The sequence below is a fragment of the Pinus tabuliformis genome, chromosome 8 (assembly GCF_031772625.1).
Source record: "Pinus tabuliformis cultivar Carrire ecotype Pingquan chromosome 8, CPIR1, whole genome shotgun sequence".
NCBI classification, from domain to species: Eukaryota; Viridiplantae; Streptophyta; class Pinopsida; order Pinales; family Pinaceae; genus Pinus; species Pinus tabuliformis.
Window position 1 is genome coordinate 1,894,573,110 of NC_142294.1, and position 23,568 is coordinate 1,894,596,677.

Sequence of the window (23,568 nt, forward strand, 5' to 3'; positions counted from 1 at the left end):
AATTTTGTGGCATAATATATGTTTAATTCCTGCTGGTACATGGATACCAAAGTAATATATGTTTAATTCCTGCTGGTACATGGATACCAAAACAATATATGTGGTTTATTTTACTAAATCATAAATTGTTGAAGTAAAGTTAAGACAGTTGAATAAGTTTTCCTCTGATAGAAATTAAGATATTATAGATCTGATTTATTTATTTATGTCAATATGATCAATGGGATAGAAATCAGGAAGTGAATACATTCTAGATAAACGTCCAAAGACATGCATGGAATATGAAAAAAATATGTTGTACTATAGTATCATAGATTAACTCATAAAGGGATAATAAGTGAGCTACTTGAATATGCTGATGCACGTTTTACGAATGCATGGATAAGCGTTTGATTGCAGGTAATAGACAGTTACCGGGATGACCACGTGATGACAGAACCTCAGAAAAATTAAAGCTCCAAGTGATTCTATGATAGGGTGTTAACCCTGAGTTCTATTGGGAGGGGTGGAGGTGTTACCCACCGTTTATCCTCCGAACCCTGGAGTCATGGGAGGACTGTGCGAGTCACGCTCCCCTAGACGTGTGATGATGACTGCCGGATGCCTACTAGGGATCAGGTCGGTATAACCGACGCTGTCACCTTAGAGTTTATGAATGGTCGGGTCAGTAAAACTGGCGCCATGGCATACTCCAGTAGAGGACGGATAGGATGGGAGCGGAAGAGATTAGGAAGGATAGGATGATTTGAGGATAGCTTGGGGACCTGGATAGAAAAAGTCATATCCATTAAAACCTTAAACCTAAAACTCTAACTTCGGGACGAAGTTTACAGAAGAGGGAGTGTATGTAACGGCCCATCTAAACTAATCCACTATATAAAGTTTCAAACTTTATAATAAAAACAAATGTGATGAATTTTAAATAATAAAGTTATTTAAAGTTTTATAAATATAATTTTTGTAAACTTTATAAAATATAATTCTAAACTTTATAAAATATATATAAATATTAAACTTTACAATATATATATATATATTAATTTTATAAAATATAATTATAAACTTTATAAAATATATATATATTAAACCTTACAATATATAAAGTAACTTTATAAAATATAAATTATAAGTTAAACGTTGTGAGGTATAAGTGACCTTTATAAAAGTTAATAATATAACAATAAAGACCCTCATGTACGGGGACGTTTAATTCCAGGATAAACTTCAGAGTGCTTTGACAGCAGGGAGAGAGACTCAGAGCGTGGAAGGCATGTCGGGACAGGGGAAGGCGGTGGTTGCATGCTGGAGAGCGGCCACCGCCAGGCCCGGGGTTAAAACCGAATTTGTGAACCGAGATCAGAAAAAAATGGAGCAGTAAAACCAGAGGAGGTGGAGCAGAATTTAGCAGTGACAGAGATTTACTATTGGATGAGCTTTAATCCGACTGAGGTTCTGGGCACGGGGGACAGTGGGCTTCTGTGAGAAGCTTGCTGGATTGAGCAGCCAGCCTCTGCTCAATCAGGTTGGGTGGAATTGGTCTCCCTGGGTAATTGGAGCAGTAATTGGAGCAAACAGCAGCAGAACAAAACAGCAACAGTATCGACAGCTTCACAGGATCAGCTAGCAGTTCAGGTAAGTGCAAAAATTAAGTTTTTAAGCTTACTGTTTTCCAGTTTATGAATATTTACATGTTTTCTGTTTTCCAATTTGCGGGTATTACACCATCACTTGACACTCTGGTGCTGGATATAGGAAGCAATTCAATTCCTTGGCTATCTTACAATGAATAAAATTATGGGTGCTACCCAAATCAATCAACACTATTACCTTTTTTCTTCTTGATATTTCATTCTATCTTGAGAGTTTGAGGAGTGGTAATTCCTGCCAATGCATTACAAGATATGGTCAGATTCATTTCTTCTTTCTCTAGGGTGGTTCTTGGTGTATATCCTCTTCTTTTGATGTTTCTTGTTCCTTTTCTTCCTCCTCTTCACAATATATGTAAAATAATTTCTTCTCAGCACACTTATGACCTTTAGTATATTTTCTATCGCAACTGTAACAAAGTCCTTTTGATCTTTTTTCTTCTAGTTGTTGTGGTGTCAACCTTGTAGATTGTGGGAGGCTAGGAGCAACAACATTTCCATCTTTTTTAGTTGCGAGTGGTAGATTTCCTTGTTGCCATAATTTTGCTTTCAACTTTTCTTGCCACCTTGAATATTTTCTCTAATGAATCAGTTCCTAAAGATGAACCTCATGTTGGATGTTATCCATTAAAGTCCCTATGAAGACATCAATTCTATGCTCCTCTGAAATATCATTTACCTTGATATTTAATCTTGGAAGTCCTCAATGTGCTCCACCATTGAACCCTTTTGTTTGAGATTAATCAATTGGCTAAAGAAGGTATTGCTCTTTGTATCTTCGTAATGCGATACCAATTCTTTTGCAAAAATTGTCTGAGTGACAATTGATTTACGAGAACAAAGCCATCGATACCACACAAACTGATTTTGTTCTAAATATAAAGATGCAATGCGTACCTTTTATGTGTGCAACACATCATGTAGATCAAAGAATTGCTCCATCTGTAGTATCCATGTTACCAGATCCTTGCCATCAAACTTCCTCATGTCAATCTTTGGAATGTGGTGGGTCTTAAACCCAACATTGGAGTCTCTAAAATCATAATTCATATTCCTTTTGTCCTCATCATGATTTTCATGGATTACCTTGTCACCACTAGGAAGCCTTTCTTGCAGCAACTTTGTCAACCCTTCCAATTTGACATTCATCGCATCCATGTCTACTTTAAAAAATCCCATATTTGCTTTTAAACCATCCATCTTATCTTCCAATTCATTTTTGTTTACTCTTTGCGAGAGCAAAATTTGTTGCAATTGGTCTTGTAATTTTGATATATCATGTTACATTTCTTCCTCTTCTACATGCGTCATATTAGAGCTTTCAGGTTGCTTACTAGATGTGTCCATTTTTTTTTGTTTTGAGGCATTTTGGAATTAAACAATGATATCTATGCTTCACTATGCCTTTTGAATCATATCAAACTGATTTTTCAAACAAAAGTTATGCAATTAAAAAAAAAATACCCACCTTTTTCTTGCTTTTTAGGAGCTCCTTATTGAAACTGTTGTATTTCTGTAATTTCAGATTTCCAAGGTTTGAAATTTTGTCCAAATACCCACCTTTTTCTTGCTTTTTATGAGCTCCTTATTGAAACTGTTGTATCTCTGTAATTTCATATCTCCAAGGTCTGAAATTCTGTCCTGTAGTAGCCCTTTGAGTCATCTTTCCATTGCCATAAGTCAGACCAAAATTGGATTCTTCAAAATAATGTTATTCCCAATCTCCCACAATGACTTGATTATGGACTAGTTCAGTAGAGTGAATTTGTAAGGGATTCCACGTGTCACTGTTTCAACCTTTGGCCCTGAAAATTATACACGAAAAACTACAGCCCATGCACTTTTAGTTACTTTTTACGAAATTTAAATCCGATGCTCGTAGAAGAGGTAACGACGAATTTCCCAAGGTCTCTTGTTTGAGACTGAATTCTGGAGCATGCAGAAACCCTAACTTATTCAGACCATATCTCATAAAATATAGCAAACCAAGATCTGAACTTTTACAGGAAGTGCATCAAGATTTCACCTTCACGTGGTTGCAATTTTAGCGTCTGAACTTTCCTAGAAAAAAATTATAGCGAAAATGCCAAGATGACCTGTTTGCAGTAGCGAAACCCTAGAATCTAAAGCTCTAATACCAAATGTTATGCAACCAGCTCACCAAATAGAAGAAAATATAGATCAACGACTTGAGAAATATCCTCTTTGAGGGGGAAACCTCCTTTACATCACATAAATGAACAATTCTTGGATGATTCAAATGATAAGACCTCCTTGGTAAATATAGGAGTCTAAGGGGTCACAATATAATCAGAGCCTACATAAAATAATAATGTATGGGCACAACAATAACAATAGTGGGCTTCTGTGGGGCACAACAATAACAATATGGGGGATACATGAGCACAACAATAACAATAGGGGGCTACTCTAACAATAACAATAAGGGGGATACACTAGTATTATAGGGACCTAAAATCTCCGACTTCGAGTGAGGCAAATAGAAAAAGCAATGGATCCAGATGCCATTTCCTTAGACAATATTGATGTATTGTCTCAGTGGAGGGTGGAGTCTAAGGTGCCCATCTTGGAGGTGTCACCTACATGGTTAGAGGAACCATTAGAATAGGGGTAGCAAGAGGACTCAGGGCAGGAGCAGGAGGAGGAGGAGACTGTGGAAGCGCCAACGTCAACACCATCTGCTCTAGATATAGGAGAGAACAACTCCATTCCCAACAATCATTATTTGACATTAGGTGCAGGGTCAAGGCCTTCTACTTCTAGGGGTAGGCCTAGCAAATAACCCGTCATGTTTTCCTGTAAAAGGGGGAGAGGGCACTGATCTCAGATAACTAGTTGCTAGTTTTATTTGTTTTGCTACATATAACTCATGATGATAAGATACTTTTATATATGTGATGTTATTTTGTATTGGTTCTCCACATTTAAGTCCTTGATTGGACAATTATCAAAGATCAATAGGATTTGGTATTGCCTTTGATGTATCATTTTTATTTTGCATCCACTACATCATTTATAACAATGCTTTTTTCATATTTATGTGCCAATGTGCCTATTTCATGTTGTTATTGTTTTATATGTCTAAAAATCTGAAAATCTGAATATATTATGCATTTTTTTATGTTTGCCGATAGTTTCTGATATTTTGCGTTTTTGCCAATATTGCCTATAAGATGTTTTCAGGACCCTCGCTGATATTGCCGATAAGATGTTTTCAGGACCCTCGCTGATATTTTGCCGATACCGATATTTTCAACTCTGCTTTTATCATTAAATAAAATTTGGGTGGAGGGTTGTTTTAGCTAATGAAGAAATTTAGGTGTGTCACATTTAGATCCCATTGATCCTTTTTCGAACACATGCTTGAATAATTATCTATTGTTGGCTGTTCATTCTATAAAGAGGGCATCCTGCTTTTGTCTATTTCATTTATGCTTTCATATGTAGTTGTCGTTTAATTGTTCATTGTTGCACATTATTACTTGAATGATTTTGTGCTTGTTGTAAGAAACATCTTTGGAAGGGCCCTCTTTTAATCTTTTGCATATTGAAGTAAACTCATGTGGCTGGTTGGAGCATGTTTATAACAATCTAACTATGCCTTCTTCCATTCATGTTCAAATTCCGTTGGTTGTTGATTCTGACTCTATTGCCCATTGGATAGGCACTGGTCTTGGCAATCTGCCATCCCTTTTATTCTAAAGAAATCTTGAAACATTCTTTTCTATGATTTTCCCTTTGTGTTGGAGGAGAGCAGGCCTAAAGTGAGAGGAAGTTGTTGTAGTGATAATGGACAACCTTCCAATTGTCTCAAGGGTTGCATTTCATTCAGGGACTCGAATATCTTTGAGTGCAAGTTTGGGAGGAAGCTGAAAACGACGTATGAATTCTCAGTTTTGTCTTCTCTTTCATTTGAAAGCTAGCTTCACCATGAATTTGTTTTTCCACCTCTTTCAAGTCTCTATGCATTTTCATTTCCTGTTGTTGATTTCATCACATGTACAGATTGACAGGCCTAATTTCACCACATTTATATTTCTTAAATTCTAAATGTTCCAAGCTTTGTTTGTGCTTTATTGTGGAAAGAAAAACTGACCACCCGTATTTATATTAATAATTACAGTGTACTACACAAGTTGGTTATTTTCATGCATTTTTTCTTCCCTTTCCTTTTCCAACTATGTTTAGTATTCTGACATGTGATTTATCTGGTTGCCTATCCACATGATCATTGTATAGTATTTGGTTTATGTGTCTAATCAGATATTGATTGATACACACATGGTCTGTTACAGGGACTATCCTTGTGGCATAAGAGAGGAATTTAATGCTTGCTCCAAGGTTGTGGCATCCATTTTTCAAGGTTTACAAGTGGCAGGGGAGAATGCTAAGATACTGTCAAAACCCTTTGGAGAAATTGACAATGAGATGGACCCCATGGCTGTGATGTATCCTTCAAATAAATCAGTGGCTGCTGTTGTGTTTCCTATTTCAGATACTCTGAAACAGGTTATTTTGTTCTCTACAAACCAGCTTCCTGAATTTCAATAGTGCCAAGCTATATAAGGTTGTTCCTTTTGCCTTGGGGTAGTATTAATTTGCCATTCCTATATTTCAGTTTTCTATGCCATCCCTATGCAAATGAAAAATAGAGAATTCTCCCTAGCTAGAGATTAGATGGAAGATGATAAACTGATATTTTACTTTTAGGTGACCTTGTAACAACCTACTGAATTCATGATTAATATTTTCTTTTCAGATTAGACTACTTGCAAAAGATGACGAGAGCAGGCCTTTGCTTCTAGTCAACCCACAATGGAGGTCAACTGGTCAAATTGTTTCTGACTTTGGCATTGGTCCTTGGAAGAGGTCATTGGTTATTTTTGCAAACTCTGAACTGTTTTTTTATTTTAATTTATATATACTAGACAGGAATTAGGAGTGTAGTCTTTAGAGGATTACACTAAAAGATTATATGTTTTAATCTTTATTACTGATCACTATTCTGAATGAGTTTTTATATCAAATCAGCACGAACAATATGATCACTAGATTGGATCTATAGAGATATCCTTTGAGCTCTTCTTCTATACATTCTTTCAAGATTCTAAACATTAAAGTGTTTCTCAAGAAGTCAGAAAGCAAGAAGAAACAATCTAAGTATACATTCTGTCTTGACAGACAAGCGGAGGAATTCCTTTCCACTTTTGAACCTGTTTATGTGCTGCTAGAGCAGCGTATTGGTGAAGCATCAAATATAGTCTCAGGATCAGGAGGGGTTGTGAGAATATTAAGATGCTACCCATCAGATTGGAATGTAAGTTTGAAGATTGATATTCCTTCCAACCTTAACCCTTTCAGATACTGTTAGAGCTTTCAGAGCAAGATTGAGTTGTGGTTGCATTGGATCTATTTCCACTGGTTTTTTTAATAATAGATTTAATAATTATTGTACTATTTTGACATTTAAACAAGGGGGGAATTTACTATGAGGGGCATTGCAAACCTCATTTTTGACTGTATATTATAATTTAACAGAAAATTACAATAATCTTAGCTATTTCACTGTAAACTATATAATTCTGTAAAAATCACCAAAAAACCAGTGAGTTTTCAATTTTTCGGTGAGTACAACCTAAAACAACAAATCAAAGTGAAAACATTGTAATTTTTTAAATAACTCACCTCATGCATGGCTTTTTCAGCAAACTTGCAAACCTGGCAAGTTATTTACAATTTATTGGAAAAACTCTGCTGTGGCGCGATTATTTCCTTATTAAACCTGATTTTGGCACTCATTTTGCATACTTAAACTTGCTGATTGTGCTTCTGGCATTGAAATTCTTTCCAGTGTGCTGTTAGAGGGAAAACTTGGTGTTTATCCCATGTTAATGAATTGTTTGTGAATTGGGCAATAAAGTCACAGGCACACCACATTCTCACATATGCCATCTCATATTACATATTTATGGCAACTTTAGGAAGTTATGGCAGTTTAACAACGTGGCACTTGTCACTAACTAGTGTTCCTTATTGGTCACATATGATAACACTAACATTATATGACACAACCACTAAAATGGTTACATAATGCCAATGCTAGCATGTTTGGTCCAACAAATATTTGGCTAGTAAATTGACTGAATTTCTTATGGTCAGATCTAGGTTAGTCTGGTGTGAAACATCCATGTATTGGGCACATATACCTTGATCATGTTGACAATAGCATATTAAGCTTTTGAAATGAGACCTAAAGCATCCCATTTCTTCACTAATAGCCTTCATCATCATGTGATTCAGCATTCTGTTTTTGTTCCTATATATTTTACCTTTTGTGTATATTAAGGTGACCTATATTACATATGGACTTGTCTTTCCTCAAATGTGATCATTTCTTTAGTTGCCGACTCCTTGGACCCTATCCAATAACTTTTTGCTTGCTTCTCGTTGTGTTTTGGCTGCTTTGAAGTTTGTACTAAATGAAAATGTTTGTCCATCAATCTTTATGCATAAAATTTTATTTGACTACATTGTAATCTCCATTGCAGAGGCCATTGGTTACTAATATTCTGTTTCTAGAGTTTTACCACTCTTTTATGCTTGGTCCTGTTACCACTCCGTTCAGTGAATTGCTGAAGATTGTACAATCCATTATGGTTGGCACGCAGAGGACAAGGGCCCGCTGTCACCTCGGCATAAGTTCCCACTCTTTAAGCCTCAACTCCTACCACAGGGCCATGGGAGGCTTCCCTTGAGATACTACAACCAACCCACAACAAGACTAGTGCCTTATAATGGGGTCTAATTGGCTGAAGGGAGCAGTTTTATATTGTTGTTCTATTGGCTTAATGTAAAAAACTGCAATATGAATTTAACTAAACTATCCTACAAGTACACCAAAACTTGATTAAATTTAGCAAGTAAATAATCAAAATTAATGTACTTGAAATATAATAACCAGAAAATTAATCTATTCTATGATTTGATACCTGGTTAGAGTTGTTGAACAATTATGGTTGCTATCCTATTTAACAGGGCTGCAAATTTGCAAATAAATTTTTGAAAGATGTAGTCTTGTTGAATACCTTCTTGGTGACACTGAAAATATGAAATTTTGTTACAGAAAGGTATCCCTACAGATTTGCACACAGAAACTAGATATACCCATGTAAAATGTAGTAAATAAACCTCAAGGTAACAGATATATCTTTCCGTTGGCTAAAATATGAATTTAAACCCCTACTTCAAGGGTTGTATTAGCTAAAATATATGAAAATTTGAGCAAGTTAGTAAAATAAAATAAAATAAAGGGAGAAAAACCTATTTTAAAATTTTTAAAAATAGATGGGGTTGAAGAGGGAGTTTTAACGTTGCCTTCTTTCTTTACTATATTGTAAAGTCATGATCACAACTTTTCTTTTGTCAATCCTTGTCTTTTGCGATTAAATAGTGAGGAGTTGGGGGGTGAAACTATCCCCCTCTTTTATCGTTGAACTTGTTCACTAGGAGGACCTGCCCATTTGAGATGCGCCAACCAAAGTAGAAAGTATAGCACCAATAGCCCATGATTTCGGATGGAGATTCCCCCTAGAAGGCTTGTCCATCACTGGAAAAAGTGTTGAAATTTCACCTACAATCTAGTTTTCTCTTGTAGGACTTTTGTCAAACACTTAGCCAATACTCTGATTCCTATCTCCAATAAAAACTTCATAATGCATTTTAAACTAAACACATTCAATCTGATTTTATGAGCAGAAATACCCATGATTAAATCTAATCTTTAACAACTGAAAATTGTTGATTTGGGGTAGTGTCGGAAGTGCTCTAAGCCTCAAATTTTGCAAGGAGGTTTGGGCACAGGTATTCCAAACCCAGAAAGCATTTTGGGAAATTCCACCCAGAAGTGATTTTATTAAAATAATTAATATTTTTAATAGGGTTTCTAAGTCTAAAATTAAGAAAATTAAAATATTAATGGGTATTAATCTAATTAGGGGTGAAATGTGAAAATTTCGTTGCAATGATTGATTTATTTTTCCTACTTATTTACAATAATAAGTTATTTACCAACGCTTCAGTAAATATCAAAATAAATTCAGCTGCAGACTTCACAAATTAAGAACTGAAAATTAAATAGGCAAGAAAAACACCAGCATATGAACAATCATATTGACACACTTGTTTTTGGACAATCGTCCCCGAAAAAACCCAATGCGGGAAAACTGATGCAACAGATTTGAGGGTTTCTATTATTGGAAGTAAATTTCTGAATACAATCTGGATGCCCTAGAGAAAATGGCAATCCACTAAGATAAGATAACTAATAGATAAATAGTGAGAATTTTCTCACATTGAATCTGGAGATTTTACATTGGCCCCAGGTTGTGGATGACCCACTGCGCAGCCTCTGCATGCGCCTACACAATCACTGCGTGGCTTCTGCGTGGAGACTCCCTCCAACTGCGTCACCCTAGTTGCTGCTGGTTCTGCTGCTGAGAAATCGAGATTTCTTCTGCCAATTACCCACAGTGATTCCTGGCACTGATCTCTGCAATCCCCCAACAATTCCTCATCAACCTCTACGTCAACCTACTCCAATTGCTGTGCTGTCCCTCCTTGGCATTTCACTGGCTCTTTGATCCTTTACTGTCTTCTCTGAAGTATATTCACTGGAACTGGAAATCACTTCCTTCTAGTACTGCCTCTGATCCTCACTACTTGATCACTTGTTTGAATTCCTTAGCAAACCCTGCCCTAGGAAAATCGAACTGACTGACCAACTCTTTATGTATCACAAATGAACCCCAAGCCTCCTTGTTATACTTTTCTTGTTGAGACTTCAACGACTGAGATTAAGTCTCTAATCAATGGTTAAGATTAAATCTTGACTTGATCCTCTTTCTAGAACATTTTCACCTATATTTTAATTAATACCCATTAATGCTTTAATTTTCCTAAGTTTAGAGTTAGGAACCCCATTAAAAATATTAATTATTTTAATACAATACAATACATTCCGGGTGGAATTTCACCAAATGGTTTCTGGGTTCTTTAGAATTCGTGTCTTAGTCTCTCCACCAATTTTTATGGCTAGAGCACATCCGATGCTATCAAAAACTAACATGAAACTTCTAGAAAAGGCCATGGATCAAGCCAAAACGATATGAGCCTTTGATTATGGTTTAATCTAGGTCATTGGTTGTCCAACATGAAGATATAAGAAGGGGCTTGAGGGTCATTTGGAAAACACACAGAGAGATTGAGAAAATAGATTTTTTGAAGTGAGAAGTTCTCAGGAGGAAAATTGATTGAGGAGATCTTGCAGTGAGAATTCGGGAAAAGGAATTTCCGGAGAGTACGAGGCAGAGGGAGAACAAAAAGACGTCTAGAGGAAGGTTGACGCTGGCCCACGCAGCGCTGACACAGAGGCAACGTAGTCCTTGAGGGGAAGTCTGTGTAAATTTCTAAAATAGAAATCCTACTGTAGTGATTAATATGACTTCTTCTACTTATTATTTCAGAGATAAGTTATCTACTGTATTCTTACGGTAAATATCGAATCATATTCTACTGCAGTCTTCACAATTAAAACATTGCAGAAATTAACTGTAAGAAAAATGCCAGCACATATACAAACACCACAACACAATTGTTTTTGGACAATTGTCCCCAGAAAAACCCAATGCGGGAAAACCGGTTTAACAAATGAGGGTTTTATTATTCTTAAGCAAAAATCAACATGTACAAAATTTCACCCAGCAGTATAGAACTGAGAAATATTTACATACATTCTTGAACGAGTGTTTGAACTGAGAGAGAGGTTCCTTGACCCTCTGCATCTCCCTAGCTTGCTCAATGTCAATTTCTCCAGCCTCTGGATTGGCTTGCGCAATGCCTGCGCCACTCAGGCTAGTGCTACCTCTCCCAACATCGATCTGCCCAACGCTGTTCCTTCTACTGCTCTGTGTCTTCGTCCCTGTCTCCCTGACTGATGCTGAACCCTCTCTATCTCTCCTCCACCTGCAATTCTCCCTCTGAATCAATTTTATCTTGTTGAACTTCGACCAGTGAGAAAATCGATTTCTCTTGGGCAACAGAGTATCTGCCTGGTGTGTTTTCCAAATGACTCTCAAGTCCCTTCTTATATCTTCCTATTGGGCAATCAACGACCTAGATTAAAACATAATCAAAGACTCAGATCATTTTGACTTGATCCATGGCTTTTTCTAGAAGGTTCACCCCTGATTAGATTAATACCCATTAATATTTTAATTTTCCTAAGTTTAGACTTAGGAACATCATTAAAAATAGTAATTATTTTAATAAAATCACTTATGGGTGGAATTTCCCAAAACGCTTTCTCGGTTCTTTTGAATACTTGTTCCCAAGCCTTCCTGCAAAATTTGAGGCTTAGAGCACATCCGGTGCTACCCCAAATCAACAAAGTCGAGTTCCTGTTGAGTGAAGTCGAAATTCAGTTGCTGGAAGCCAAGGTGTGAGTCTGGGAGGCAAAAGATCGATTTATCAGCCAACAAAGGATCCAGAGGAGAGGTAGCATAATACCCAGGACGGGTGACGCAAAAATTGCCTGGGGTGACACAGTTCTGCACAGAGGCCACAGATAGGGTGACACGAGCCTCTAGAGTAGCAGAATCAGTCATTGATTCTCTAGTGACAGGTTGAGATCATTTCACTAGTATTTTGTTCAGTATTCTCTTTGTAGTGGATTTCTAGTTGAGCATCCTAGAATTGTACTCAGAATTTCTCTTGCATAATAATAAACCCTCAGAGCTGCTGCACTGGTTTTCTTGCATTGGGTTTTTCCAGGGACTATTTGTCCAAAAATAACTATGTCCTATGTGTTGTATTTTTCTTTCTTGCCCAATATTCTATTTCCGCATATATGTTATTAAGTGAAGGTTGCAGAGGTATTGGATTTGATATTTACCATAGAACACAATAAATAACTTGAATGAATTAACAAGTAGGAGAAGTAACATCAGTTTGTTGTAGTAGGGATTCCGGCTTAGGATTTTTCACATGGTACCCAAGCTAGTGTAGGCGAGACAAGAAGAGTAGAACAAAAAACCCCAACGCTGAGCAGAAGGGGAAATCGAAAAGCTGTAGGAAGCAGTAAGTCAAAACCCTAGAGGATTTGCGCAGTTCTAGTCGAAGGGCCAAAAATTCAAGGTAGTCTTTCTCCGAGTGAGTTGACGGAGAGGAAGAGCTTCTAGTTCGAATTTTGTTGTGGCAGAGGGAGAAGCGTTGAGCCTCAGCGTAAGGAGCTTACCAAGTCCATCAAGGAGTGCGTAAGTCAGCCTAGGAGTTACGCAGTAGGGAGAAAGAGGGAACTGTTCGACAGTTTTCGGAGGATATGGAAACCAGTGGTTTTAGGGATCAGGACAAGTTGGACGGGGCTTCCAACTATGCCATCTAGAAGGCTAGAATGACCTTCCTTCTAGATGAGCATGCCCTCAAGACTTATGTTGATAATGTGGTCGCTGTCCTAGCGGATGTAGATCTACTGAAGAAGTATAGAGTTGAGATGGTTAAGGCGAACAGGATGATCCTGGATGGAGTCAAGGATCACGTGGTGTGTCATATTGCAAGCAAAGGGACCACTAAGGAGATGTGGAATGCCTTGGCCACATTGTATCAAGGATCTTCCGAGCAGCGGAAGATGTACTTAGAGAACAAGTTGAGATCTGCTCAAATGTAGAAGGGAGAATGTGTGGATCTGTTCCTCACGAAATTGAAGGAGACCCGTGATGAGCTGTCAGCTGCGAGACATACACTTGAGGATTCAAGAGTTAGTGAGATTGGCTCTAAATTCCGTCTCAGATGATTGGCAAATCTTTGTCCAGAGTATTTTGGGTAGAGCAAGATTGCCAAATTGGGACGAGATGTGGGAGCTCTGGAACAAGAAGAGCTGAGGAGAGACCTGCTCAAGGTTAAACTTGACGAGAGCAGCAACAACTGTTAGGCCCCTATACTACTAGTGTAACCCCTTATTGTTATTAGTACAACCCACTTATTATATTGATGTACCCATGTAGTGCCCATATTGTTACTATTGTGCCACATAGAAGCCCACTATTGTTATTATTGTGCCCTTACATTATTATTGTTATGTCGGCTCTGATTATGTTATGACCCCTTAGACTCCTATATATAGAAAGGAGGTCTTTTCATTTGTATCATCCAAGAATTGTTCAGTTATGTAATGTAAAGGAGGTTTCCCCCTCGAAGAGGCTGAATTCTAAGGTGTTGATCTATCTTTTCTATCTTTTCTTGAGCTGGTTTCATAACAACAACAGTGGGTCGAAGCCAAAAGTGGAGGAAGAGGATAACGCAACCCTTGCATCAAAGGGACAACAGGGGCAACAGAGACTAAAGAAGGATGTCTACAAGGTGAACTGCTTTAGATGTGGCGAGATGGGCCACTATGCATCCCAATATTCTTTGAAGAAAAAGGACAAGGATGAGAAGCATGATCCCAAGGTTGCAACCGCAAAGATTGAACAAGAGGAGGAGTTCGCCATGACAGCCAAGATAGCTCCAGGAGGGAGGTGGGCTGATATAGAACTAGAGTTTGATAAAGCTATGGATGGGCAGGATCCTTAAGGAGCCCACCTCTTGGATCATCACCTTACTAAGGGAGACCATGATCGGTAGTAGCGGGATGGTGGAGTTTCAGTTGGTGCCATGGAGTGTTGATTCGAACGATGCAGTGGTTAGTAGAGCCAGAATGTGAGGAATGCAGAGTAGAGAGGCAATAGTGCGAGGAGGCACAGTGCAAAGCTTCAGCAGCGTAGTGGCTTCAGAGACAGAGTGGGACTAGCAACAGTCAAGATTTCAGCACTAAAGAGTATCCACTGGATACTTTCTAGTTTTGGGTATTTTCAATTGTTTCTCTCAGCTACTGAGTTGCAGTGCAGATGCAGTGTTGGGAGGAAGGACCAGCAGCAACACAGATGCAGAGGGAGTTGCAGTAAAGATGTAGCATTGGCAGTGGCAATGTCAAAGGCAGCAGTACGATAACAACAACACGTAGTTGGTGGACAACAGGTCAAATATCAGTAGTGCAGAGACGATGCTTTAGAGTCAGAGCAGTATGTAGAGAGGCAATGTATTGCTTGAGCACATTCCTTGCTAAGAGGGAGTGTTGATTTGGGGTAGCATCGGATGTGCTCTAAGCCTCAAATTTTGCAGGGAGGCTTGGGCACAAGTATTCCAAAGAACTCAGAAAGCGTTTTGGGAAATTCCACCCAGAAGTGATTTTATTAAAATAATTAATATTTTTAATGGGGTTCCTAAGTCTAAACCTAGGAAAATTAAGATATTAATGGGTATTAATCTATTCAGGGGTGAAACTTATAGAAAAAGCCACGGATCAAGCCAAAACGATCTAAGCCTTTGATTATGGTTTAATCTAGGCCGTTGGTTGTCCAACAGGAAGATATAAGAAGGGGCTTGAGGGTCATTTGGAAAACACACAGAGAGATTGAGAAAATCGATTTTCTGAAGTGAGAAGTTCTCAGGAGGAAAATCAATTGAGGAGATCTTGCAGTAGAGGGGCAGTGAGAATCCGGGAGAAGGAATTTCCGGAGAGTACAAGGCAGAGGTAGAACAGAAAGACGTCTAGAGGAAGGCTGACGTTGTTCTACGCAGTGCTGACGTAGAGGCATCGTAGTCCTTGTGGGGAAGGATACTATAGTCAAGGGTTTAGTGTCATGGTCTTGTTACTTATCATTTGAAGATCTAGAAGAAGAATTTTATTGGGTTTTCCTCTCTAGAGGTGAGAGGTTTTGGCCCTGGCTAGAGAAGCCTATATTTTGTGTCACTTGTCTTTATTTTGATAATTGTCTTGATGAAAAAGAACACTCTAATAAGCTATCAAAGTAAAAGATGATAAGTCAAAGACAAAACAAGCATATCACAAGCAATGATCAAGCAGAGAAATTGTTAACATTGAATGCCCTAGATTTCTCAATAGGATTTAATACCAGTTCCTAACAATTGGGAGAATTGGAGTCGAAGATGATCTCAATATGGCAACTCACTCTTCAAAGAGACCTAGAGGCAGCTTTGCTACCCTTAATGGAAGTAGCTTCACAACACTTCTAAGTATTTATACTTTGATGACAATTTTTAATGGAGTTTCAAGGATGCAAATGTAATAAATCCCCTAGGAACATTCATTCATTCACTATCTATGAGTAATACATGCAAAATTTCCCAATAATTATAATTTATAGACAATATTTCATTAATTAGGGCACATTAATAACCATGGGACAATATTCCATGCATTAGACATAATAAAAAATTAGAAATTCATCATCAAATAACACTTATAAGATAATGAAGAACATATCCATCCATAACAATTCTAACAAGAAGCTCCAAGAGAGATAGCGAATTTATCCAACATCAAAATTCATCCAAAGCATCCAAATTCGTCCTCAAATTGCAGGTCCGAAAATCTCAAAAGAGGTATCGAAAATCCCAAGTGTGATGCTAGGATGAGACAAGGTCTCTCCTATTTATACAAATGTTAAGAGTTCAAATTATGAAAGACAAAGCCCCTTTTTGTGCCTAATGTGCTAAGTAACCCACCCATGGTTACAAGCCAACCATGATAGCTCAAAAATTAAATCAAATTTCCCTCTTAAGCCCATGCAAGGCTGACATCATGCATGTGTGGAGGCCTAGAGGGGCAATGTTGAAGCCTCATGTGCTAAAAATGTGAGAGAGGGCCTAAAAAATGATGATGAAGAGGGGGATGCCCTCCATATGCTGCAAAACATCTCCAAACCCCTATTTGGGATTTGTGGGCTCCAAATGGGTCTCATGGGTCTCCAAGTGGCTCAAGATCAAGTCGATGCTCCATCAATGAGGGCTAGAAGATGACACATTCCCTCCCATGTCTCCCTAGGAAAGACATAACCTCCTCTAGGCCTTGGAACAACTACCAAGTGTTGGGTGCAATGTGTAGCCAGTTGGGGCAACGTGGTCCAAGTGCATCATCATCTCTGAATAACTAGGGCACGAGCAAGCAAATGGTGGTGCTGAAGAAGCCCATGGTGTGGCAATCAATGCTCTGCATGGATGGAGGCCCATGGATCTCAACACTCACCCTACAAATGCCATTGTGATCCTCTGGAAGGCTTAAATCCCATAGGGAGGCCAAAAGCAAGATGAAAACCCGCCCACAATCTTGTATAAGGTCCAATGTGTCTCATCTTCCAATATAATAATTCATTAGTGAAATTGAGTAAATAAGCTTTCTAATCAAGGACAAAAGTGGACACTTCGTAGTGGGTTTCCCTTCCAAATTTGGGGTTTGAAGTTTTGAACATGTAGTGGTGTTACCTTCTTGGGTAGGAGAGGCTAATGAAGGACCCTATTAGGTGGTTTCAACCTCTAAAGGAATGACAAGTCCAAGGTACATCATTCAAAAGGTAGGTATCATGTGAAATAATGATGGAATGCAGTGGGGACAAAGGGAAGGCTCTAAGCCACATGCCATGGTACAAGGATAGCTATGATGAGGAAGGCCAACACCTTGGGTATATGAATGTAAGGAGGGAGAAATCATGGTACATGAGTTACCTCGACCTTTATTTTTCCACCCTTCTTTATTTTCTTTTTTTCCTTTTATTGTTTTTTCTACATTTTACTGCTCAGGGCTTAAGGGGATGAGAGCATGATATGTAAAATATAACAGTGATTACTCCCTTAAGGTGGGGTAGTTCATCGCCCACCAAGGGTTGGGAAATTCATGGGTTGCTTAATGATGCAAGGGTCACTCATAGGGACCCTAGGAACTAGGGTGATGGCCATAATGATAGGGGGTAGAGCTCATGTTTGGCTTTTACCCACGTGCTAAATTTTATTGTCCTGATCATCTTTTGCATTTTGTGGTAAATTTCTTGTTGTATCTTTTATCTTTCTTTTAGCTGCATCAACCTCCAGGGCATCATTCCCGGCCTGACCCAGGGTGTGGACAAGGGAAAGGGGAGGCTAACACCTTTTGGACCTTGTTACTGTTCAAACTAGCAGGGGACCTAAGGGGGATCCCTAAAGGGAAAATGCTAGGCAAGGGAAACAAATGGAGACTTAGCCCACTGTCACCTCAGCTAAGGCTCCCTTCGATTTATGGACTTTCACCGATGGGAGGAGACCCAGTATATTATGGAGTCACCGGTGAAGGATAAGTTAATAAAAGGATGTGGAGTGACTCAAATAATCCCTTTCCTAGAAGAGTCAGAAGGATAGAGCTTGCTTGCTTTCTAAGCAAGGTACTATGCCTTCTAAGGAAAGGAAGGGAGGATTTGAGGGTTAGGTTTATAGGATATGGCTTGTGAAGGAGTTCCCCAATCCCTAAAATCTTTATTAGAATTGGTATCCTGAATGGTTTTTGAAGAATGATCTTTCAAAGGAATGGGACCACACGGGGCCAAGTGGACCTAGTCTAGGGTATGAGGAAAGAATGTAGCAACCAGCGATATTATTACCCTAGACAAAGGTGGGGAAAGGATCAAAGAAATAATTTTCACTTGAAGATGTTGTTTTGACCCTATGAGGTACTAGCCTTGGGGATGGCAGGGCAAGTTTTGATCCCAGAGCTAGGGCTTGGCTTTTCTCCTAATTCCATCATCAGAATGGCTTCAAAATTGGAGGAGAGCTTGAGGAAAGGCCAGTGCAGGAGACCCTAGGAGATCAAACTTTTTTGGTGGCTAGCTTGTTGGGAAATTGATGCCCTAGGTACCCCAACTTGGCTAGACCTAGAAGGAGGTGAAAGAATATGATTTTTAGTGACCACCCTTGGTAGATTAGTGCCTTAATCTTTGGGAGAATGGAGTATATGATGAATATGAGTAGGATTTCGTGGTTTCTAGTCAAGGAGGCCTCAAGATCACTTCGCTAGCCTTTCTAGGTCAAGAAGAAGCAACCTTGCAACTTTTATACTTCGATGCGAAAAAGGAATGGATTTATCAAGGTCAAATTCATTAATAGAATTACCCCTAGAAGATTTCGCTCATATTACATGGCCCATACATTGAGAGATGCTATAATGGAGACAAATTCCACAATTTGAAGTAGTAAATGCATGCAGCAATTATCCCTAGAACAAAGAAAATCCAAGTCAAATGTATATGACAAAAGTAAACTAGCATAACTTCAAAAAACATGTACTTACATGTAACAGAGTATATCCAACCATTCACAATTGACAAGAGAGAAGCTCCAAGAGAAGATAGACCAATATCCACACATCAAAATTCATCTATAAAGCTCCAATTCATCCACTAAGAAAAAGTGCGAAATTCTCAAAAGAGAGAAGAGATCCAATCCAAAGTGATGATGAGCAAATGAGCTCATCTCACTTGTATTTATACACAACTTAGGAGTTCGAATTAGCCTCCTTGGCCTACATAAGCCCCAAAAATAAAATAATGTTCTAATAATTCAACTTTTGGCGACAAACTCACCAAAGTAGTTCATAAATGAAAAAGTAAGCCTCTCAAGAGGTCAAATAATAATCTATGCATGTCATAGGGCCCTCTAAGAGGCCTAATGAGGTCCATGGGTGCCATAATGAAGAATAGGACCCTAAAAAGCAGTGGACTAGGGGTTGGCCCCTTGTAATAACCTGTGGTGCTCCAAATGACATCTGGGGGCACACAAGTGTCTCATGGGTCTCCAAACAAATTGAAGATGCCTGTAGATCGCCTGCAAGGGTTAGGATGATGGTGTAGGTGATGCCACATCATCGTGTAAGTCCTGGATTATCTGCCAAGTGTATGTTGTAAATATGGGGCCAGCTGGGCATGATGGATTAGGTGCATCCTCCTCATCCAATGAGTGAACCACGAGCAATTTATGAACGACTGTGGGGATCCATAGGTTGCGATTTGTTGCTGTGGAGGCTCATGGCTCTCAATGCTCACCCTACATGTGCCATTGTAGCCCTCTGGAGGATTGGGACCTCGTATAGGGAGACCAAACCCAAGATGGAAACCATTTGCAATATTGCATAAGATCCAATGCGTCCCCTAGCCTTCCAGTACAACAAGTCATTAGGGAAATCGAGTAAATGAGCTTACCTAATCATGGATCACAGGTGGGGATTTCATAATGGCCTGCCCTTCCATAATGGGCTTTGAGATGTGCCAATGTCTCCTAAACTCCAAATGGGGTTAACCAATAATCCTATTAGGTGGTTTCTACTTCTAAAGGGTTAATATAGTCAAGGTACATCCTTCAAAAGGTGGTAGCATGTGACAAATAGGTGAATGAAGTAGGGAAAGAGAAGTGGCAACACTAGGTCACATGCTGGGGTACAATGGTAGCTAACAAGATGGAAGCCCACACTTGGGTTTGTAATGTGTAGGAGGGAGAAATCATGGTACATGAGGTGCCCCAACCTTGATCTTTCCACCCTTCTTTATATGCCTCTTGCATTTTTATGATTTTCTTTGATTAGTTGTTCGGGGCTCAAGGGGGTAGAGCATGATGTTTAAGATGTAGCAGTGAATCCCTCCCTCTTAAGGTGGGGTGGTTCATCGCCCACCAGGGGTTGGGACAATCATGGGTTCCTATATGATGAAGAAGGTTTATAGAACTTGTAGGAACTAGGGTGATGGCCATGATGATGCGGTAGAGCTCATGTATTGGCTTTTGCCCATGTGCTAAATGTGTTTTTCCTAACCATCTTTTGCATTTTGTGGTACATTTTCCTATTGAATGTAGCCATATATGCTTTTGTCTTTCTTTTTAGCTCCATGAACCTCTGGGCTTCATTCCAGGCCATGACCCAAGGTGTGGGCAAGGAGCATGCTAACCCTATGTGGACCCAAGTGGGAGAAATGATGAATGGGTTAGTAATAAATGGAAAGAGGGTAACATAAGCAGATAAGGGAGCAGGACCACACAACCAAAATTGGGGTTTCCTGTGAAATACCATCCCTAGAGCCAAATGGTCAGTTAAAGAGATCCCATGGGACTAGAATCCAAGGTTAATGCCTAAAAGGGATCTAGGGGACAAGAGCACAGACCTAGCCCATTTTTTCCGCCAAATCCCCCCATTAATCCATACCCAGAAGTGTTCATGATAAACAAACTACAATACTCAATTTCCAAATGACAAGGCATACCTTTAAGTTTAGGAGGCCCACCTTCAAACATATGATCATGGCAAATGGGCAAGGGACCACATGGCTAGCTTAGGTGGTGGAGAAATGTCATAATGAGCTAGCTGGGGGCTACAAGGGGTTGTTGGTTGTCGGCTGAGGACCATCTTGGAGAAAAAATAATTCTCCTAGGGATATTACCCACAAAATGGTGGGTAACATACCCAATGGACAAAGTTAGATAACACTAGGTTTATTGAAAGTAATGATTGGAAGAGTATAATTCCTGATATCTAGAGCGCGCGCTGCTGTTCTGGAGACGCCTGTAGGTTGCCGCCGACAAGTTCTTGGACGCTGCCATGAGCGGTCCCGGGGGTGGGGAGTCTGCTCCCACCCCTCCTCTATCCACCGCAGATGCCTTCAGAAGGCTGTTAACACAGAAAGGGAAGAAGCACCAGCACGTTGAAGTGCCGAAATTCATTAAAAAGCTTGACGAAATTCCAGAGATAGCTCTCCCAGAGGAGCAATCGATTAAAATCGCTCTAGCATTGTCTGACAGAGGCCTGGTAGGGCAGTTTATGGGCCGATGGCCGTCCACTAAGACCACGGACGATTGGATACAACGAAACTGGAGACCGCAGCTGGAAAATAATGTGATCTGTTATGCTGTAGGGCGAGGCTATTTCATTTTTGAATTTACCACCAAGGAAGATCGCGACCTGGTTTTCAGAAACGGGCCGTACTTTATGGGAAACCAGGGACTGTATCTCAATAAATGGAGTCCTGATTTTGATCCATCCGTTGATGTCCCCAAGGAGGCGCCGGTCTGGGTTCGTTTACCCAATCTCCCTCTTCACTGTTGGAGCTATCAATCTCTGCAGAAGATCGGTAATGGGCTGGGTCGATTCATTGACAAAGCTGATCACAAGGGCCAATATACTTGTGCCAGAATCTGCGTAGAAGTCGATCTGGAAGCCGGGCTACCAGAAGCGATTAAACTCAAAGTTGGAGAATGGCAGCACTACCAGAAGTTGGACTACGAGCAGCTGCCTTTCAAATGTCGAACTTGTCATGAGCATGGACACTTCCAGAGAAACTGCCCAAAAGCCCCATCAGGGAGCACAGTTGAAGAAGAAGGATGGAAAGAAATCAGAAAGGGAAAGGCTATCCCAAAGCCTCCCGGACAGAAAACTACCGCCCCATCGGGAAATCCTCACATCAACCCAAAAGCCGCTGCTGCCTCTAAAGACGGATCTCCATCTGGAGAAAGGATGGATGATAAGGAGAACCAAGAAGAAACCGGAAATATGGAGAAACAAGGGAAAACAAATGAAGTAGAATCAACAGTTCCCACACCCGAGGAGTGTCAGAGAGGAAATGAAGGCAATGAAGAACACATTAGTCTAGCCTCAGACTCTGAAGGCGATTCAGAAGAGAGAGATTCTGAATCTGACAATTCGTTGGCCACTCCAATCAAGACGACTAGAGGGCGGAAATCCAAGAAGAAACAGAGAGAGGAAGAAACTTACAAAGATGTCCTTCAGGGATCCCAAAAAACTCTCAAATCAATGATGAATACCAGATCTGGACGCAAAAGCAACAAGGCTCCAATGGGAGCCTCCTCTCCCCTCAAAAGTAAATAATGAAATACGTCTCCTGGAACTGCAGAGGTTTAGGCAGCAGGTCGAAAGAGGAAGCCCTGAAGGATTTAGTGAAAATATACTCGCCTGAAATCCTCCTCATCCAGGAGACAAAGCTGGAGGATCTTTCCCTCCTCAAATCTAGTAAAGTTTTTTGGAACAAAGGCCATGGAAAAGCGGTCAGTGCAAGAGGTGCCTCTGGTGGAATAGCCACCTTCTGGAACAGCACCATATATGACTTTATTCAAGAAAAAAGCAGCCCTCACTGGCTCTTCACTCAGCTACTCCACAAGGATTCTGGTCAGCAAGTAAGTATGTTTAATGTTTATGCTCCTGTTTTGTCAAGTGAGAAAAAAATCTGCTGGAATTCGCTTCATTCATTTCTTTTAGAGCAAAACCCCGAGAATATCATAATTGCAGGTGACCTTAATGTCACCCTTGATATTGATGAGAAAAAGGGAGGTTCCATTGTCAGGGATCCTGCCAGAGAATGGGTTGAAGACATCATGCTGGGCTGGGACCTGGAGGATATTAAACCTTCTTCAGGAAAATTCACTTGGTCCAATAAAAGAACAGGCCCCAATCATATTGCTGCCCGCCTGGACAGATTTCTTGTCCATTCTTCCTTCCTAACCAGCGGTCTTATGGCATCCTCTAAAATTCTCCCAAATCTCACCTCTGACCATAAGCCAATTCTTCTCGAGCTTTCCCTTGACTGCAATCTTGGCCCCATCCCTTTTCGGTTCAGCCCTTTGTGGATCCAGCAAGAAGGCTTTCAAGATGTGGTCTCCGACTCTTGGAATAGGCCCGTCCAAGGTTCTCCTTTCTTTGTGTGGGAAGAGAAAATCAGGATTCTAAAAAGAAATCTAAAAGACTGGGCTAAAAGACTGCAATCCCCCACATCCAAAAGAAAAGAAAATACAAATAGGCTTGCTGCCCATCAACTAGAAATGGAGCAAAATCCTGTTTCTCAAAGTATGCTACTAAAAGAAGTCGAGCTCCAAAAAGAGGTTCATAGATCAAGCAGGGAGGAGGAAGAGTTTTGGCGGCAGAAGTCTAGGATGCTCTGGCTGAAATCCGGCGATAAGAACACCAGCTTTTTTCATAAGCAAGCGGAAGCCC

The 23,568-nt window shown here is 39.8% G+C and overlaps 1 protein-coding gene across 2 annotated transcripts in view; it reads left to right on the forward strand.

Moving 5' to 3' along the window:
* Positions 1–23,568, forward strand: part of LOC149243957 (uncharacterized) — a 222,316-nt gene that overhangs the window by 185,310 nt on the left and 13,438 nt on the right. For both annotated transcript variants that reach the window (XM_089374681.1, XM_089374682.1), the window contains 3 exons: positions 5,963–6,176; positions 6,427–6,536; positions 6,849–6,984. In XM_089374681.1, coding sequence (XP_089230807.1) covers positions 5,963–6,176; positions 6,427–6,536; positions 6,849–6,984 — 460 coding nt within the window. The remainder of the gene's footprint in view (positions 1–5,962; positions 6,177–6,426; positions 6,537–6,848; positions 6,985–23,568) is intronic.